Here is a 22,405-nt window from a genome sequence, read left to right as displayed (position 1 = left end):
GTAGTTTATATATAATGCATGAGAAATAAGGGGAAAAAGAGAGGGCACATAAAAAGGAAATAAATTTCCACGAATTAATAGGATAATAGGATTATTTTGGATATTGAAAGCATTTTTAAAAAAACACTTTAATCCAAAAAGATTGAACAAAAGGACCAAAATAAATGAGCTACACTTTAAGTGGAAATTTCCCAGAAAGAGTAAGGTACATCAATGTCATTTTTAAAATTTCTGCATGAACGGCTTGACAGGAAATAAAATATGTTATAATAATATTTTTTATATATTTAATAAAATATTTTTGAACTTAATTTGTTAAGAAATCTCTATAGGGGTGTCAGGATCAATGATAATAATTAAGTCTGTAAGACTTATTTGAGTTGATATTTAGGTTATTCACTAAAATAGATAACTTAAATCGTTCATGGAACTAAATGCAGTTTGTATAAAAAGGCCGAATAAAGCTGTGCAAACAATCTAGCTATTATGAACAAATTATTAAACAAAAGATGATACTGCAGTAAAAGTTTGTGAGACGGAATTTGTCCAATAATAAACCCGAAACACACGTGGTTGTTGTCATGTGGTGAACTCGGCCAATCGTGTAATATCCGTGTCGTCATCGCAGTTCCAGCAGTTGCTCTTCGGATGCTGCATCGGCTGAGTCAGTCGTCTGATCTCGGGGCGCTGTCTCGGTACTTTGATACACGGTACTTGACAGTCACGTGGCGTCAGCGCAGCATCAATAGAGTGGAGGAACTATGACGTCACCTTGTAGGCTAATCGGCTGCTAGCATAAAACTGGTTCCCTCGATAAAATCCCTATAGGATTTTCCCATAGGCTTTTCTAAGATTGCGAATAATAAGCTCTGTGTTCAAATACTTACACATTTTGTCCAGCCGGATAATCCTCACACAAAAATACAACTTTGAGCACTTTTGTATCTTGAATGCAAATGCAAGAACTGAAAAGCTAACATTAGGCTATAAACGGACTACAGTGCCTTCGGGGTGCTCGCCTGTGATGTCAGCACCACCTTGCTACGGATGACTTTTATAGCTTATTTTTTTAGAAATAGGAGCTAATTTCTCTGTTTATTATATTATAATCACAGCTATAGATTCTAAACAAATAAATACGCAAAAACACATAGACCTACTTGCCTTTTGGATCGTTTTTACGTGGGAAGAGCGACATAGATACAAGATACATCTGTTTTGCTTTACGGTTGTTGTAAAAGTTTTAAAACTGAATGTATAAATGTGCCTAAATAGTATTATCATAAGACATATTTGAATAAGTGTATCGCTCGCGTGCACACAGCCTGCTCACCTTAACAGATGACAGAAATGAGGCGCAAGGAGCAAGTCTATCAAATGCCTGCAAATTACATCATGAATCGAGAACAGCATTCAGTATTCTTTTTATGTCTCAAAGTACAGCAAAATGCAGCCCAGACAATTACATATGCTTTATATTTTATGGTGGAGTGTAAATACTGCAGTTATGACAGAGTTAAATGTGTTCAGATGAAGAAAAACCCGACGTAAAATCTATTGATCAAAATGTATTGAAAAATGTATTGTTAAAATGACTTAAGATGTGTGTATTTTTACACATTTATTCATATGTTTGCATTACTGAGAGCAGGAAAGAGACAGGCTGCACTGGTAAGCAGTATCTTCATAATATCGTTTAATTTAAATAAATGATTAACAAATAAATCTGTCTTAGGAGTCTTTACATGTAAAGGCATTATCTACACACAATATAAATTCCCAATTAGAAAAATACTACAAACTATAAAACACTATTCATGAAAAGACTTAAATCACAGACTAATCCAAATGCCCAACGCAAGCAGGCTGTGCTTCAGACCAGCTCAGCTCGATGACGTATAATGTTTCCGACACCGTGTGTAGTCCCATTTGGCAACTTGATAGCAACCGTCTTTTTAAAGAAGCGTAACCGATTTAAAAATTCAAGAGTGTGATGTAACTGATGTGGTTTATGTCGTAGAGTAAAGCGTGAAAGTATCTTGAGGTTGTGTTAGCCATGAACCATATTTAAGCGATTTAACTGAAATCCCATTGAAAAAACCCATTGACTTTGGGACGAGTGAATTGGAACTGCTAAAAAGCTAACTCGCTTTCGGGTTTTTGCATACAAATTGATGTCATAGTTCCTCCACTCTATTCGGACAGCATTTCTAACCAGCATGCACTGCTTTAAGACAGATTTCGATCTATCTGCGCAGCGTTGCATGAAGTCGAATGCACCTGTAGTCATTGTCACATGACCAGCATTTTTGTTACGTCTAGTCTCATTTCCGTCACGTGATAAAGGTTCGTTGACGAAGATATTTAGTCAGAATTATTTTGATGAAAGCAACACTACTTGTATTGATGGATTTATTAGTATCAAAATTATACTTTTGCTAGTGAAAAAAATCTAGCAAAGTTTTATTCAAAACTTGTCAGAAATCAATTGTTAAGATCAACAATTTAATCAAAACGTAGCTTATGGTGTCATTTAACCATACTGAAAATATAATTCTTGATGTCAAATTGAATTGTTTACTAGCCTAATTGTAAGTCTCTGCATTCAAATATGAGAGTTGTTACTATCAGAAATACAGTTGTCGAAATAAAGATATATCAAACAAGTGAAAATTATTTGACGATAACAAGAATGCATATCCTGTAAATGAATGAAGGTTAAAGCGGGTTGCCATATGCGGGTGCACCATAGCGCGCGCGCACGAGAGAGAGAAAGAGAGAGAGAGATTGCCCCAGGCTTTTACATGAAGTTCTCTCCATCACATCCCGTCTCTCCCCGTCCAGCTTCTCTCTCTTCTCGCCTGCTCGAGTGAAGCAGAGCGCATTTAAGAAAAGGACAGTCGTAGAAGAGGATGCATCGCCCTCCTGCTGAAAACGAGCAAACCGATTCCGGAATACATCAAGAATGACTTCCAGTATTTTCTCGCGCAAAGGATCCCCGATAACATTTTGGAATTGCCTTCTAATTAATCGCGAACGGACCTCTGAATCGTCGCGGTTTTGTGCAAGAATACGCGTTTGAACTTCGGATTTACGCATCGTTGTCTCTGGCGACGGAGCTGCGGAGAAGTATAGCTCCATCACACTTGCGCACACACACACACACACACACACACAAGTTCACATCAGCTGCTGGTGTTTTACAGTCGTATGGAAGTGTACGCGTAGAATAAACGCCTTAGTCATGTGTGCGCATGCTCCGAAAACTTCTCGCGCAGATCGTTTTAAACGCTAACAGCTCGAACGCAACGGCTATAAATAGAGCTCAGGTAAAACATGAGAGAGTCTCGCCGCAGATCTGGTGCTCGTAACCGCAGTAAAGGCAGAAGGGAAGCGGTTTGTCGGTTCGGGGTCGTGCGTAAAGGCGCCGGTGAGCGTCCCCGGGACCCGAAGCTCTCCATCTGGCGCTCTGCTGAGGAACAGCCGCTGTCAGGGCTGGAGAGATTGACTGTGACGAGGTGGAGAAAAAATGAGCCACGACGATTCTAACAGTTAAACACTCCTTTTATACGCATAGAGGGCGAATTCGCGACTGTAAATATCATTTGTAACAATTAAACGTTTTACTATTCTTGTCGGTATACGTGCGTTTAGATTTCAGACTAGATATATTAGTGAAATACATGAAATTATCGTTATATTTAATCTATTTAATTGCAATAATTCCTGTTTGTAGTTAGTATTTATATTTAAACACTATACTGGTCGCATATTAGCTCCGATTTTTTACTAATATCTACTAATTGAATATGACATGCGGAGTTGTACAGGATTACATAAGGAATGAAAGTTTGAGAGCTGAGTGCAAGCAAACATGTTGTGGTCATCCACCGTTCTGCAGAGCTTTAGAGGAACATTTGACTGGCTGATGGAAAGGATTCATTCACAAGTTCTACAGAAGCGAGGGACTTAAAAGTAAACGGGACTGGAATATGATTGGAGAAGGACCATTTGGACAATTTGTTTTTCTTGGTTGGCTTGAGATTACTTCTGGATCCTGGACTGGGAAATAATTAAGGAGGAATAAGGGATTGTACTGGTTGCGTTTCTGCCTTAGGTAGGAATAATATGCACATACACATTTGTCAGAAAAACAAACAAGTTCAAAAGCTGGTGCCTTTTAAAGTGTATGATTTACACACTATATATTTAAGGCATCAGTATGCACCCTTTATAAGTAAATAAGGTAACAAAAAAGTCTGCCTTTACTTAGTTGTGATATCTATAGCTTCTGCAAAAGAAAAATGCATTTAAAATCATTCATTCTTTTCATTCGTTTTGACTACGCTACACAGATCTAGTCATCCGACTGATGCATATTTCATTCTGTGAAATCTATTTCTAGTCTGTGGATCTGTTTGGAAGGTTGTTTCGTGATGCTTTTATGAAAAGAGTGTTAGGTAGCTATAAAAACTCCCACTACTGCGGGAGAAAGATCCTTGAAATTGACAATAGAAGAAAGAATTGCACAGAAGTCCTTTGGCAATTTGTCTCCAGGATTTATAGACGTCACTTTCTCTTTTTTCTTTTTTTTTTCTTTTGGAGCTTCACTAAAAGGTCTAAAAAAGACTATGAGATACTTTCTTAGAAATCTGAGAATAAAGCATGCAGTTTCTGTGCCGCTAGAGACACCAGATATATATTAAGCAAATAATAATGAGTGGCAAACAGGTTTTTTAAACAGTCCATTAAAGTTTTCCCTACTGGTAGATGTGGGAATTACACTAGCTCCACTGACAGTTATATAAGAAAAAAGTGTATATTATATAGTTAACTAAAAAAATAAAAAGTATATTTGTAAAGACAAAATAAAAAAGAAGAAGAATATATGGACGTGAAACATTTCTCATGTTTAGATGGTTTAACTTCTTTAGAGACAAAATTAAAAATACTGAAATAAAGATTCGTATACTCATTAAATCGACATGCTAAAATCAATACAACTAAAACGGATATTAAGAAAAAAAACAATGCATTTTTGTTGTTAAAAATTAAATAAATAATAACTTAAAAATAAAGGTTATTGAAAAAACGTAAAACTTATTTATAAATGAGTTAATTTAATAAACACAATACAAAAATATTCACATTATATACATAAAAGTTGTCATCATGTTGTGAAAATACTGGAATCATTATTAAAACTGACATATATAGCGACATTGCTTCTTGCTGTGATATATATATACATATATATATATATATATATATATATATATATATATATATAATATCACACAGGTAGCAGTGCGATATGGCTGTATATCTGCACTGTTGCATTGGCTCGAGGCCGCCGAGTGCCTTAATCCCCCCCACCAGTGCCAGTATACAGCCATATCACATTGTTACAAGTGTGATATTGTGTTTATACAACAGTTTGACGGCACAATCGTGTATATAAAAAAGAAAATTAAACACAGAGTCGTAAAAACCCTTTTGTACGAGGAACTACTTTCTTCCGCCATTCATTCACATCTACAGCTGACGTCAGAACAGCAAAAACCATTGCTCATTTACCAATGTCAATTTATAGCTAGTATTTGAATGATTCTCTAGCGTAATGTCTAAAGTAATTACAAAACAAGTGATTTTGCTCACATTATAAAATTATAAGGCTCAACGACATAAAATGCCATCAATCTACAGATTTGCCAGTTTTTCTGTGTTGCAATCAGAATATCACAATATGAAAAAGCCAAAGCAAAGCAAACACAACCAGTTTCTGTGGTATAAAAATAGCACTACAAAATACAAAAGAGAGAGATCGACTTTTACGCTGCACTGTTCAAGTGAGTTTTCAAGGGAGTTTTTTTTCTCCAATGTGGCAGAGTTCGGATATGGCCCATGTACATGTAAGCAGGAACAAATCACATGGATTCCGATTTACTCAAATCAGATTCAGGCCTTGTTCATATGTGAAAATTTATCCGATATGAATCGGATCTGTGTTCTCGTGTCTGCAGTGTAAGCAGGTAGATCGGATTTTCACCTGTCAATGCGAGTTGTGCGTTATTAAAAACCATAGCAAATGACTTCAAGTCTGACACTTTCTTTTCAGAACAGACTTCAGCCGAGTCCCAAACCTTAAATCTCATACACGAGGACTTAAACAGCTTTTATATTGTCATAAAGCACAGGTATTTAAGCATGTTAACGAGAGCGAGAGAGCGCAATGTCCACCATATAACCAATATAAACTAATATAAAACTAGTGCATACATCAAGTGCATAAATCACGCCATGACATTGACCTACTGTTTTAAAAAAAGCCTATACAGCAAAAGAAGATGGACAAATGAGAACTTTTCTGTCATAAACTATGGTAAAACAGCTTGTCAAAAGTTGCGAACAGATTACATACAGGAATAGAGAAAAGAAGCACTCTTTGATTATCAGCTGTTAGTCAGCGCCCGCTCTTTTTTTCCTGGTCATTGCGTCTTTGCCGTGTGCTGTGTAAATGCAGATGATCAGATATGAGTCACTTTTAAAAGATGATGTAAGCAGGTCATCAAAAAAATCGGATCCAGTCACAAAATCGGAATTGACCATCAAGATCTGCAGTGTAAATGCAGCCTTAGAGTGTCACTTATATAATTTATAATGATTTGTTCAGCTGTAGTTTGAAACTTACGTTGAGAAAACACTGAGTTTTTCTCCTTCTAAGGACTTATTATGCATTCTCTGGGCCATCTTTTGGCGGGATGCTAACCAGTACTTTCTCTAGTCTGCTCAGACAGGCTGATGACAGCCGATACACTAAATCTCCGAAATTATACATATTTTTAATAGGCACTATCCTTCTAAATAAACTCCATAGTTGCAATCTAAAAAAACTATATTGTCGACTAAAAAAGCCTTAAAAGTATATTATGTTGTCCAACAGAGGCAATATTTGTCAAACTGTAGAGCGTCCTCTGCTTGTGAAGAGGCTGTACGAGTGCTGTTTGCAGAATATAGCACGGCTATCAGCCAATCAGATACACAAACCAGACAGAACTGTTGTGTGTATATATGAAGAGTTCAGATGCAAAACCCTCTAAATCCATCAGACCTCTTTTCTTGTAAATGAACATTTTCTATCAGGCTTTATAATTAGGTTTAGAAGTTTCATTTAATATGTTATGATAAGGTTATTAGCTGGTAAATAAAATAACTTTTTTTTTAAAAATGTCACTTTAGACAATTCTTTGGTTTTTAACATGGTAGATTTTCTTTTGCGTCAAAACCAGCTAAATCCACTTCTGCTTTTTAAGCAAAAACCTCTAAATCCACCTATTGGGACAAGACAGTGTAATTAGTTGAAAATCACTAAAGATCCGATTAGAAATTATTTTACCAAACATAAAACACATACACAAACCCCCTAAAATTAAAAATAGATAAATCTGTCAAGTAAGTGGCGGTTCATTCTGCTGTGATAAACCATTGAAAAAAGCAGAAGGAAAATAAATGATATCTGTCAAGTAAATGTATTAATCAATAACATTAAAACTGACATTAAATCTTAACAAACTGTTTTCTGATTTCTGATCTTTGGGATTTAGATTAAATGTAAGTAGAACAATTTAAACATTGTAAACATTGTAAACTAAGCTTGGTAGATTCAGATGATGTAGTGTAAAAACACTGTAAAACATCAATATCTGTGCATTGGCCTAAATATAAACAGCTTATCAGACGTATAGGTAGTATGAAGTCATATAAATAATGTATAGTTTTATACATTGTATTTATCTTTTAAAAAATAGCTAAAGTTAGCAAATAAAACATAAGGTAGGCCTACTGGGCAAAAAGGGGGTTGTCTCAGACTATTTTAGAAGCTGTCATTCATTCATTCTTACCATTCTTAAGGTCTTGGTCTCTTGTTTATTCTCATAGCATTCACGTGGGATAAAAGAACGACATTGAAAACATATGATTCGATTCGCACCTTCTGATTGGTTCTTGGGATATAGTGGCTTTTGCTGTCAAAGGCAAGTGCCGTTTAGAGGCTTTTGCCAGCAAACTGTTATTTCTGAATGCGCTGACGCTGGAATTTGGATGATTAGAAGCAAGTCTATTTGTTGATGGTGTACTACGTACCTAAAGCATTCACTCGCGCCATTTAGTGGCTTTTGCATCTGAACTCTTCATATATATTTATTGAACATCTGTAATGGCGATCTAATTCTTCAAGTTCTTCACCATATCCATAGGGGCTCGGCACAAAGGATTTGACGCGCAAAACCAAAATCTTGCAATGCAACAGTTTACTTTTTTGTTTGTCGAGAACAACAATAATCAAAATACAAACAAAAGAACTATGTACACTTTATCAAGCTTCGAAATAAATATGGTTTTAGAACGGTCAAAAGACGGTCTATCATCAAGCCCCTTCCTTCTTTCTGATCCTTTTTTCCTGATGCTTACGCATACATATGACGTATAGCATTACTGAACACATAAAACGTCATGCACATATTATAATATCACAAATAATAATATTAAATACTGTATCAAATAGCACCAACTTTGTATCCCAATACAAATAATATAATATTATAGAAAAATATTACAAAAATAAAAAGACAAATCTCTAGTGCTCTTTATGGCTCTAACAACATCATTACAGTCCCAAGGTCTTAAAAAAAACATTACAATTGTTATTAAAAAAAACATTACAATTATTATTATTAATAATTAATAATTATTAAGTTTCTATTAAGACCTTGGGACTGTAATGACGTTCAATAAATCAAGACAAATAATTAAAACGTTAACTAACATTAAAGACAAAGAGAACACATAAACTAACATCAAAAACTAATTTAAATTATTAATAAAAATATAAAAGTATCTCTTATGCTAATAAATAACAGTTACAGCTACAGTATACATGCACACAAAACTGCTCAAAATTAAAGCACTAGTTCTTCCCTTGCAATTTTCTATTCATATTGAGTTCATGAAAAAATTGCATAAACATCTGAAAAATGACATTTTCAAAAATAATACCCAATAAGGCCTCATTTCACGTTAAACTGTTTTCATTTCTTCTTTGTGTTTTGTTCAAGCCCTGTGCACCATTACAAATCCAATTTAGGCATAAAAATCGATCCACGAGCAACCCCGCGCATATCAATCAGAAGCCGAGCAGTTAATATTATTCTTTTTTTCATTAGTTTCACTTTATTTTTTATTATCATGTTTGCTCCCCCTCCTCTCTCGCTGTCTCTCTCTCTTCCGTTCTGTCTCTCTCAAAGGGACTGAAGCTTGAAGCTGTTTCCACCCACACACTTCAGCTCCGGCTTTCAGCTTGACATCAGATTTACATTGAGAATAAAAAGTGCACACACACACACTCTCTTCCCACACATACTTATGCACACCTATGTTTGGAAGAAAATTAAAGTCCAGCTTTCATTATTACTGTGTGATTTAAAAAAATCATCACCTGTTATCCTGGAAACTATTATTATTCTTTAGAGAGTTTTTTATTGTGTTTGATATCAGACGGCGTCCGCTTGAGCTTTGATCGTAATGCAAGTCAAGCTAGTGACATACTGTTCATATGCATGCCAGTCTGAATATCATGTCTTCACTTCAGCATTTCATCATGTTAGTCAAATGTAAGGTACTAGAAAATGTTGCCATGGCAACCAAATAAAGAGCCTGGATTTGGATCAAAAAGGACAGAGGGAGAAATTGAAATAAATGGACACATCGAGCTCTGCTTTACTCTGACTTTCAGTTTTGGCATAATTAAAAGCAATAGTGACCTGTACGGTCAGGAATGGTCCATTAAAGGGATAGTGCTGCCGAAAAAAGAAAATGCTGTCCTCATATACTCGCCCACCGCATGCTCTAAATTGAACATGAAGAAAGATATTTTGAACAGTTTTGGAAACCGGTAACCATTGACTTTTTAAAAATTTATTATGGATGTCAGTGGCAACCAAGCGGCAACGTCCCGCTCTCCCTCGTGAGGCTAATACGGTAACTAAAACTACAATTCATCGAAATTCCACTAGGCCTGGCTCTATATTAGAGCACATTTCCATTGACACCAATGTTAAAATGACCAACTTTACAGCAGAAAAAAAATGGTAATTACTGCCTGGTCCTATTAACGATCTTGGTGTATATAGATAATACTACCCTTCATGACAACTGTGAGAGGGTGAATTTTTTTATAACTCATCCGTTTCGTTTATATTAAGTTATATTAAATCTGCATAATTAAGGGCATGGCCACTTGAGTGACAGCTAGGTCTCGCTGGTTGCTGTCACAGCTAATTCCAGCTGATTAGCCGCTGAACTCGGCTTATATATCGTATTTTTGTTTTGTTTTATGTGGCTTTACACAGTCAATTGCCTTTTGGAATTATTTTATACAATTATCAGATAATAAGGCATGCTTTGTGCACTTAATTGTGTTCACAAGCCATTCAAGTGGCCTCCATTTCCCTGGTGAGTGAAATTATATACTTACAGTTGACGTCAGAATTATTAGCCCCCCTTTGAATTTTTTTTTCTTTTTTGAATATTTCCCAAATTATGTTTAACAGAGCAAGGAAATTTTCACAGTACTGTATGTCTTATAAAAAAATAGTCTGGAGAAAGTCTTATTTCTTTTATTTAGGCTAGAATAACAGCAGTTTAAATTTTTTATGAACAATTTTAGGGTCAAAATTATTAGCCCCTTTAAGCTATATTTTTTTTTTCGATAGTCTACAGAACAAACCATCATTATACAATAACTTGTCTAATTACTCTAACCTGCCTAGTTAAACTAATTAACCTAGTTAAGCCTTTAAATGTCACTTTAAGTTGTACAGAAGTATCTTGAAAAATATCAAGTCAAATATTATTTACTGTCATCATGACAAAGATAAAATAAATCAGTTATTAGAGATGAGTTATTAAAACTATCTACTCTCTGTTAAACAGTAATTGGGGGAAAAATAAACGGGGGCTAATAACTATAATAACCATATCTATAATTGTATTTGTTTTATTTAAGATTTTTTATCATTTATATTTTTCTTTAGACCTGTAATGCACTCCAGAATCTGACAGATTGATTAGCGGTAAGCTCTAGAACAGTCGTCTAGAACGTTGTCATACAGTGTTATGCTTTGATTTCATATATAGCCTTGCATTTACTAACGCAGACTATATTTAAAGTATTAAGTAGAAAAGTTGAAGTAAAAAAAATCATAAAAATAATGTTTGGCTCAATGTATTACAACAGTGTTCTTAAAAGACTAAACACTTTATTGATATAGTGTACAACCAAGCACATGTGGTCAGAACACAAACGAGTCGCAGGTAGTGAAGTACTAAGCATTTCTCCCAAAGAAAAGCCCGTCTAAGCAAAATGCTAGCAGGCGTCTGTAGCTCCACTCATGCTGCGCCTCTTACCCTTTTTTGGTAACCCCCGGTCAGCACGATGATGCTCGAACAAAATGGCGACGGTTGGCCACTTATTATCAAATTCATTTAACTACAGAAGATCTAGTTGCATGTGGTGTGGCTTTGCTCCACTTAATTATCCAATGTGTCCATATGTCTGAAATATTCTGAAGCAGCAATACTGTTTTCTATTGTCGCATAAGATTCCCGCTGTTTTAAAGAAAAAAAAAATTATATATATATAACAGTAATGTACATCAGTAACTTTTTTAATTTATTTTTTCTGTAAGAAAACATTGTAAATAATTAGAAATCTGGTGACCGCAATCATCAAACCCTTGGGAACAACTGTGGTCAGAACCAAAGTTTACAGTGACTGTGTTCTTTGGACTCCTCTCAAGCGGTGGACTTCTACATTCTGATTTCTTGCCGCCGAACCACGTCATAGCTCATTACCATAAAGTTGCCTTGATTTCAACTCTCCTCGATGCCCACATCGGCGAAGATGCGCCGCGCAGCTCCTCGCCACTTATCGCCGCCGGCTCCCATTGAAAATGAATGACTTCCGCTACTTTGCCGATCTGAACGTACAATTAGTGGTTAGCACTGTCGCCTCACAGCAAAAAGGTCGCTGGTTTGAGTTCCAGCTGGGCTTTTGAGTTTGGCGTGTTAGCGTAGGTTTCCTCTGCGTGCTCCGGTTTCCCCCACAGTCCACAGACATGCGCTATAGGTGAATTGGGTAAACAAAATTGGCTGTAGTGTATGAGTGTGAATGTGAGAGTGTGTATGGGTGTTTCCCCATACTGTATTGTAGCTGGAAGGGCATCCGCTGTGTAAGACATATGTTGGAATAGTTAGCGGTTCTTTTTGCTGTGGCAACCCCTGATAAATAAGGGACAAATTCAAAGGAAAAGTAATGAATAAATGAAATTTTAAATATGTGACATTTTTGCCTTATCGCCCAGTCCTAATTCTGGGTTGATTCTTATGCTTGATTCACACAGGGTTTCAGCGTCAATGCTTACCATTCACTATGAATGGGTCACTTTAAGCGTTGCCGAACTGAATTGTAGATTCGTGATGCAGCGCTGCTCCTATAGTCTCATGATAGTTTCTCAACTTTTCAAGCACCAATGGGAGCTTTAGACAATCAGATTGCTTTATGCAAGTACCCCAGCTCATACAGTAGCCAATTACGTTTATACAGTTCAATAGCGGTAAACGGAGGATACATTTAAAATGGAGGAAAAGCGTATTATTGTGGTCAGCAATCACCCGGTCCTTTATAGCCAATCTTTATATACACTACCCGACAAAAGTTTTATCGTCGATCCCAGTTGTAAGAGCAACAAATAATAACTCGACTTCTAGTTGATCATTTGGTATCAGAAGTGGCTAATATGAAAGGAAAAGGCCTCTAGATTACGCTTATTTTACCAAAATAAAATATGATCATGCCTTGATTTTTAATGATTTTATTAGGAAAGAAAGGTCTGACTTTACATAGACAAAAGTCTTGTCACTTAACAGAAATAATGTACAGTATAGAATATAAAGTCATGGTGCAGTGGAAAAAGAATGAATATTGTGTCTGACTCCCATGAGCTTGGAGGACTGCATCCATACATCTCTGCATTGACTCAAATCACTTATTAATAAAGTCATCTGGAATGACAAAGAAAGCGTTATTACAGGACTCCCAGAGTTCATCAAGATTCTTTGGATTCATCTTCAATGCCTCCTCCTTCATCTTACTTCAGACATGCCCAATAATGTTCATGTCTAGTGACTGGGCTGGCCAATCTTTGAGCACCTTGACCTTTTTTGCTTTCAGGAACTTTGATGTAGAGGTATGAGAAGGTATGAGGTATGATAATGTAATGGGGAGCACAAATGTCTTAATACCTCAGGCTGTTGATGTTGCCATCCCCTCTGCAGATCTCTCGCATGCCCCATACTTAATGTAACCCCAAACCATGATTTTTCCTTCACCAAACTTGACTGATTTCTATGAGAATATGGGCTCCATGTGGGTTCCAATAGGTCTTCTGCAGTATTTGTGATGATTGGGATACAGATCAGCAGATGATTCATCAGAAAAATCTACCTAAATGACACTTTTCCAAATGATCAACTAGAAGTCAAGTTATTATTTACTCTTACAACTGGGATCGTAGACAAGACTTTTGTCAGGTAGTGTAGGCATTTCGAAAGCAATAATTAATTTAACTGAACACAGTTTACAAAAGATTTATATTTTAAATACATTTTACTCTTTTGAACTTACTCAAAGCTATTAAAGTGCTTTCTTTTAGCATTGATATTATAAAATGTTCCTGAAACATCACGTCAGCACATTATAATGCTTTCTAAAGGATAACATTATACTTATAAATTTTAATAAGAATCACAATCTGATTGTTGATTCATCATAATAGAAAAGAAGGCGCTTGCTGATTGTCATGACAACTGCTCTGATGCTTGCTGCATATATTTATGATCCTCTATTTTCTCTTTTTTATCATGAAATGTATGATTAGAACCAAGAAGATGATTCAGTTTTATTAAAAATAGAGCTGTTTTTCCAAACGAGAAGCAGTTCAAACTTATCCAGAAGACAGTGTGACCAAGATCAGCAGCCCCCACTGAATCAACATGTTAAATATACTTGACTCTGATGGATGCATTACATAACAAGAACTGCGAAATCATCCCAGCCGAGCACATCAGATCAGCGGGAGAGACTTGGAGATTCGAGAGACAGAAAAGCCGATGAGACTGAGAGAATGGACGTGAGAGGTGAGGAGAAGGAAAATGCGCTCCTGAAAAAAAAAGAAACTGCGAGAGGCAGAGAGATGGATAAATACACTGTTTGATTTATGTAAAAGAGTTGCGTGGGTGCAAGGCGAGAGAACTGTATGGCTGTGTGAGCTTCAGAAATTGAGAACGAGAGGCAGATTGCATTGGCTGGAGAGACGCTGCTTATTTACGCTCAGATTTATGGGAGAGACGGATGGTTCGATGCTGAAGGACTGATTCGTTCAGTCTCTTCCCCTCCCAGCGCCGATGCGTTCATTAGGGTGTCCATTCATTTGTTTCTGACCGTCTTGTTTTAATGACTTGACGTTCCTGAGCAATAGTGGTGTCTGCCAATGACTGCGCTTCTGAATCCGCTGCTCACTCAAGGAAGACAGTCAATAAGCACTTTGTTTGCAAGTGTGCTCGTCTCTTGTGCTCGCAGTTAGGCTGTTTTATTTCTCATTGTTTGCTCGTTTTGTTTATCGTGGTCGTGTAATTTAAGTGGTGCAAATTTTACTTTTCAGTACCATTGGCAAAAACAGAATCGAGAAAAATTATGCATCTACAGTTATATATATATATTACGTAATAAAAAAAATTTTCAGGAAAGCACATCTTAGTTAATTCATTCATTCATTTTCTTGTCGGCTTAGTCCATTTATTAATCCAGGGTCACCACAGTGGAATGAACCCCCAACTTATCCAGTACATGTTTTACGCAGCGGATGCCCTTCCAGCTGCAACCCATCACTGGGAAACAGCCAAACACACTCATTCACACTCAAACACTACGGACAATTTAGCCTACCCAATTTACCTATACCGCATATCTTTGGACTGTGGGGGAAACCGGAGAACCCGGAGGAGCTCACGATCGCAGGGAGAACATGCAAACTCCACACAGAAACAGCTGAGGCTCGAACCAGCGACCTTCTTGCTGTGTGGTGACAGCACTACCTACTGCGCCACTGAGTCGTCCATTGTAGTTAATACATTAATATATTAAGTTAATAGATTAGTTAATATATAAATATGCTTAGTTATTATATAAAATATATTAAGTATTTCTGAAAGATTTGAGTAATAACTACTGCATAAATTACATTTTAAAAATAGATTCAACTGGAATATATATATATATATATATATATATATATATATATATATATATATATATATATATATATATATATATATATATACAGCGGGGAAATGAGCATTGATTACGTCACTATTTTTCTCAGAAAACATATTTCTGAAGGTGCTGTTGACTTGACATTTTCCCCAGATGTCGGAACCAACCAAAGAAATCCATATATGCAAAGAAAACATATCTAATTACTTTGCAAATGAAGTTATGCATAATAAAATGAAATGACGCAGGGAAAAAGTATTGAAATTGAACACATGAAGAGGTGTAGAAAGACAGTGAAAGCCCAGACAGCAGCTGAAATATCTCAGTAGTTCTTCAGCAACCCTCCGCCCTTCATCAGTGTAAATGAATAATAACTGCTTCAGTCCAACATCTGTATTAGCAGGATAATGAAGATGAAACCATTTCAGCAAGACAATGACCCAAAACACAGCCAAGGAAACTCTCAAATGCTTTCAGAGAAAGAAAATCAAGCTGTAGAATGGCCCAGCCAATCACCTGACTTCAGTCCAATAGAAAATACAAAATAAAGGTCAGATTTGAAAGATGAGACCCACAGAACCAACAGGATTTTTACACTCTGTTGAAGTCTGTGAAAAACTCACACCTGAGCAATGCACGTGACTTCATTGTCCATATGAGACGCGTCTTAAGCTGCCATCACCAAAAAAAGCATTTTATATAAAGTATTAAATACATTTCAGTAGTTCAGTACTTTCTCCTTATGTCATTCCATTGTTATTACACACAACTCATTTCTCAGATTTTTTTAGTTTGTTTGTTCTATTTTATGCTTGCATTGTTTGTGTTTTCACCAAAATCTGATTCAATTTCATGTCAACATGCTCTTTTAGAAATATTATTCCCAGGAAAAAACATGACTGGTTCATTATTTATTTTCCCATATGTATATACAACGTGCAGAAAGTGTACATGTAATGCAATAATTTAATAATACTTCACTTTATTTCATCATTATTGTATTTGAATCAGACAAATGAATCTTTGTTTCAGATATCTGCATTACTTTTTAATTATATTACATTATAATATACACTTTTAAAAAATCGGTTAATTATCAGTTGAGCTCTGCTCAGTCGACTTTTGATGTTGAAAATCTTTAATAAAGCAACTTTTACTGACAGTGACATCGTTTACATGGACATTAGTAATCGAATTATTTGCCTTAATCTGAATAAGACATTAATATGATTAAGGTGTTTACATGAGATGTTTTTTGAATATTGCTTTCATTATTCTGTTTTACATGTTATAGCAAATAATTCGATTAACGGCATTGCGTCACTGCAATATCCACCTTTCTGCCGAAGTTTCATGTTGTTTCAGGTGTTTCATTATTTACTTTTTGACTTTAACTGCAGCTTGGTACTTTCACTTTCATTCAGGAACACTTTGTTCATGCCCCCACGTGACACACTGAGGTATTAGATGCATGTATGAAGTAAGGACTGCTGGAAGAATGTTGTTTTAATGGAATTTGATACAGCACGCCCAATGGAAAGGAAAAAACTTCACTGACTCGGTACACTCTCAGAAATAAAGGTACAGGAGCTGTCACTGGGGCAGTACCTTTTCAAAAGAAACATATTGTACCCACAATGGTACCTCAAAGGTGCATATTAGTACCCAAATGTACCTAAAAAGTACCTTTGAGGTACCATTATGGACCTGTACCTTTATTTCTGAGAGTGTAGATGCAGCTTCATAATGTTGGGTCAAACAACCGTGTGTGTATAGACTATCCTGCCGCAAAATGCAGTGAAGGGTCCTACATGACGGTAATAGTTTGATTGCGATGTTTACATGACTGTGCTGCACTTCAATAATGCGACTAAAATCAGCATACTCCACATGTCTTAATTCCATTTCTGTTTAGTTCGATTGTGACCTTAATTGGATTCAATTAATTAAAAATCGCCGCTTACATGGTAGAATCTTAATCAGAATATTGTCTTAATCGTATAAAATTGGATTATTGGTTTCCATGTAAGCGAACTTCCATGTAGCATACGATACTGGAAACAGAGTTTTGGGATCCAAATGTAGCGTCTTTATTTACAAGAGTAGTCAGTCAGGCAAAGGTCAATCACAGGAGCAAACAGTATCTTACAGGGCAATCCAAAAGAGAAGTCGAGTCACAGGCGAAGAATCGGTTCAGCCGGCTAACAGCAAAAATCAATAAACAAAGTGAGGGACTGGAAACACAGACAGGAAACAAGGAAAGAACTTTGTGATGCTACACATAACAAGACTAGGCTATGTGAATAAGAAAGTAAAGTGTATATACAGTAATGAGTGAAAACGAGCTACAGCTGTCTCTGTGTGTGAGTGTCCGGATTATTGTCAGCTGTTGCAGGAGTTGATGGGTGCAAAGAGTTCTGGGAGTTGTTAACCAGGAATTTTACTGTAGCATATTCACAGTTTTACCATTAAAATAACAGCAATTTTTATAGTGTATATTATTTACGAATTACTTTATAATACTGTATAGGTAAAGGTTCCATTTCTGTATTGTATAATCTACTTCTGATTCAGTCATCTTACCCTAAAAATAACAGAAAGAGTGCTTGGGAAGAGGACATTTGTTGTTCGATTTCGGCTGATCTGTGGGACCATATTTTTAAACAAATTCACTCATCATCAATGTGTTCCCGGCACTTTCTCATTCAATTTAAAGTAGTGCACAGAGCTTATATTTCTAAGACTAAATTAACCCAAATGTTTCCAGGTACTAGTTATTTGTGCAATAGATGTTTGATTTAAAAAAAAATGATTTTGCTGTATACATGGTATGTTTGTATTGTTTTGTAAACATTTTATTTATATATTTTTAAAATATTTTTTTCTTTAATTTGTTTTTATTTTTAATTTTTTATTTATTATTTAATTGATTTTTTTTTCTATTTGTATTTGGACCTACATGTACAATGGTATATTTGTTAATTTTCAGCTAATGTGAGCGCCATCCCGCTGTTGGATTGGTATGGGTCAGGAGTTTGTATTGTTGCTTTTTCTTTTGGAAAAAACTAAAAATCAATAAAAATATCTAAACCCAAACTATAGGTTTTTATGGACATAAAGCAATAATTTAGTCGCCATTTTTAAGTGGTGTTTAAGTTAGACTACTTAATGATATTGTAAGTATTGATCAAACTATGGTGTTAGCTATTGATATTTCTTTTGCATAATTGTCCATTTTAGATAGATTTATTCTTGTTGAAATGCATTATGGGATTGCCTTCACCACTGCAGCCAAAAGAAGGTATCATACCTTTTGAATTAGCGTTTGCATTGGGAATGTTGCCTATATTGGCAGTCCACTTGGTTTTGGGACAGAGCCACAGTGTCAGTCGCAGCATCAAATACAAGATGAGCCAAACTTCATCTCTCACTGAAAAAAACAACCTGGCACAACAGACAAATACACAAATACTGCATGTCTTTCCGTGATATTTTCAAGGAAAAAGTTGCTTAAATGTCATGCAAGTCATGATAGATGCAGTGATTGCTGCACTGTGTTGTTTTTTAGATTATGAAGTGTTATGTGGATTAAGATGCAAAACTTTGAAGTCAATTTTTACCTGCATTGATCCATTATTTTCAAGAAAAAAAAGTAGTTTTTTTTTTTTTTCGTGTGAGGGGAGTTTTAGTCTTCGATGAGCATCTTTGATTACTGCTGTAAATGTATAAAAACCTTATTAACATTTATTACCCATGATTTATATAATGTTTATATCTAAAAGTTTACATGGAAATTAAAATGATACTGTTTCTTAAAAAAAACTGTTGAGAACCTTTAAAATTATATATTTCTCAGTTCTCAGTTATGTAAATGAATTCCCTAAAAATGCTTAAAATGTGTCTAGGACTAAGTTGAATCATTGAAATCATTGACCTTTGAAGATACTTTGATATGGATTATTTTAACAATCTAGGCACATGGTCTAAAGTGAATGCCGCAGGATCACTTCAGTTCTTGCTTTCCCTGGGAATTTTAGCCAAAACTAGGGCCAGACAGAATCTGTGGAAATGTTTTCCTCTTTCTGTGGAGAATTTAGTAAAAAATCTGCGTATTTATGCTGATAAATTTTGGGAGTATCATAACTAAAAACTTAATATATGAAATAAAAAATAATAGCTTTTTAACATTTCTTTAATGTTTTTACAATGCAAATCCATCTAAATCCCTTTATTTAGTAAACAAAGCAAGTCTCTTGTATAATATATCTACTAAAAGACAGAAAATATTACTTTACAAGCTGTATTATAAATAAATCAAATGAACATTTTCATATCAGTCAATAATATTACTGAAATTAGTTTAAAAACTGAATAGATATAAATGTACACACATTTACACAAGTACATAAATAGACTGGGTGCTGGGCCAAAAATCAGCGGATTTCTGCATGCACAGATTCCGTTTGGCCCTACCTATAACTTTGCTGTTGTTAACACCATATTGTTTGAGCTGAAATCAGATGTAACTACGCATTACTATTTATGCATGTGGCAGATGCTTCTATCCTAAGATACTAGCAAACCAGTAATCATTTTATCAGTTCTTGATACTCTGGGAATTGAACCCATAACCATGCTGTTGTGACTTTAATACTATTTGAGATACTGAAAATAGATTTGTTGTTACATTTACAGTTATGCATTTGGCAGACACTTTTATCCAAAGCTACTGTCCTTAAATTCCATTGAAGCTACACTTTTTTTTAGTTCATGCTTTTCCCACACTCTCAGAAATAAAGGTACAAAAGCTTTCACTGGGGCAGTACTGTTTCTAAAGAGACACATTTGGATGTAAAAGGTCTATATTGGTACCATAAGGGTACATAGTAGGACTTGAAGTTTGCAAATTAATACCTTAAAAGTACTCTACTTTATGTTTTGAAAAGGTACTACCCCATTGATTCTCATTTCTGAGAGGGTAGGAATTGAATCCTCAATCAGTGTTGGGGGAGTTACTTAGTAATTTATTACTAATTACGTAATCAAAAATGCATTAAAGTACATTTCTAATTATTTAGTTTGAAAAGTAATTATTAGCGTCAATACCAAAAATCCACATAAATCCCAATGCACAAAAAAATCAAAGATAAACTCTCAATTCTTAAAATTTGAGTCAAACTAGACCTTTTAATCTAACTTGTTAAAAAACCTTACATTTTAAACAACATATGTATCAAAACTCATAATGTTTCAAAGTGATGAAACCTTATTTCATCCATATATTGATATTATTTTTCTAAAATGTTTCATTATTACTTAAGCATCTGCAATTGTCAGATAAATCTGTCCTTATTTAGTTTATTCATTCATTTATTCATTTTCTCTTCGGCTTAATCCCTTTATTTATCAGGGGTCACCACAGTGGAATGAACCGCCAACTTATCCAGCATATGTTTTGCGCAGCGGATGCCCATACAGCTGCAACCCATCACTGGGAAACACCTATAAACTTTCATTCACACGCATACACTACAGACAATTTAGCTTAGCCAATTCACCTATAGCGCATGTCTTTGGACTGTGGGAGAAACCAGAGCACCCGGAGGAAACCTACGTGAACGTGGGGAGAACATGCAAACTCCACACAGAAATGCCAACTGACCCTGTTGAGACTCGAACCAGCGACCTTCTTGCTGTGAAGTGACAGTGATACCCACTGCGCCGCCTCCTTACTTAGTTGAAAAATGTAATTATTATGGAAAATATCTGAATAACAAAAATAGATATACATTTGCAGTGGTTTTCTGAATTTAATCCCAGATTGTCATTAACTAATTTTTCAATATATTTGTTTTATTTGCAGTTGTCTTAATAAATGTAGTCTTTTTAGTTGAAGTATTCTGCATAATATTTTTGTGTAGCAAAAAAAATACAAATACTCTGCTTTTCTGAATTGATTTGTACAGAACTATTGCATTAATATACAGTCCTTAAGCAAGTATATAACTACTGTATAAGTGACTTTAATTAAAATTCAAATTAAAAGTAATCCCTTACTTTGCATTTTAGGTGGAAAAGATATGAAATTATAGTAACTAATTGCTTTGCAACTAATTACACCCAATGCTGCTCTAAATCTTGGCATTGCTAACACCATTCTCTACTATTTGACCTACAGGTAAAGTTTGTCTTTAAAAGCAAACCTGCAGATTTTGGTCACAACTCATGTAGGATCTAATATGTCATTTGCTCTCTAATTCAGACCACGTTAGGCTCCGGCTGTTGACTTTTTGTAGAGTTTTCAAGCAATTATATAAGTAACTGTAATCAGGGGCGTAGCAACGGGGGGGGGGGGGGGGTGGGGGGTGTTGGTGGCAGGATAGTGGGGGTGGACTGTCACTTTTAGAGACAGACCATTTAGAAACAGGTGATTAATATTTATATGAACATATGATCTCATACACCCCCCCCACCCCAAAAAAAATGTCCGCTACGCCCCTGACTGTAATTAACATCAATACAAAAAATAATCCCTTGCTTTATCTGAGAAAAAGAAATTGAATTACAGTAACTAGCAGCTTTGGAACTAATTACACCCAACACTGCTTTCAACATTACAGCATCCATTCTAGCACCATTCTCTACTATTTGACCTACAGCAATGCTTCTCTATAAAATAAAATCTACAGATTTTGGTCAAAACTCACATAGGATCTAATACGTCTCTTGTTTTTTCTTCCAGACCACGCTCGGCTCCGGCGGAAAAGCATCGCCACTGGGAAGCAGCCAAGCATGGAGATCCCACCCACTGCCCCCCCACAACCCTTCCGACAATCCGTGAGTAACCCACCTTTCCGTCCCCGGTCCCTCTCTCCATCCCTGTCCCTCTCGCTGCCGTTTGCCCCATCGCCCCTGTCGCCCTCGCTGTCCCCGTCCCATTTACAGTCCCAAAAGCGAATCAGCACTCCTCCGCTGCCTCGTTCACTCCCTCTCTCCCCGAGCGTCTCTCTGACTCTT

General features: G+C 35.8%; 1 protein-coding gene across 1 annotated transcript in view; it reads left to right on the top strand.

Moving 5' to 3' along the window:
* syngap1b (synaptic Ras GTPase activating protein 1b) overlaps positions 1–22,405 on the top strand; it is a 297,039-nt gene that overhangs the window by 138,017 nt on the left and 136,617 nt on the right. Inside the window, exon 4 of the mRNA XM_056475755.1 lies at positions 22,131–22,225. Within this exon, the coding sequence (XP_056331730.1) occupies positions 22,131–22,225 (95 nt within the window). The remainder of the gene's footprint in view (positions 1–22,130; positions 22,226–22,405) is intronic.

This window comes from Danio aesculapii, chromosome 16 (assembly GCF_903798145.1).
Source record: "Danio aesculapii chromosome 16, fDanAes4.1, whole genome shotgun sequence".
NCBI lineage: Eukaryota > Metazoa > Chordata > Actinopteri > Cypriniformes > Danionidae > Danio > Danio aesculapii.
The sequence above is the reverse complement of the archived record's forward strand: the minus strand, read 5'-3'. Positions and strand labels throughout refer to the sequence as shown.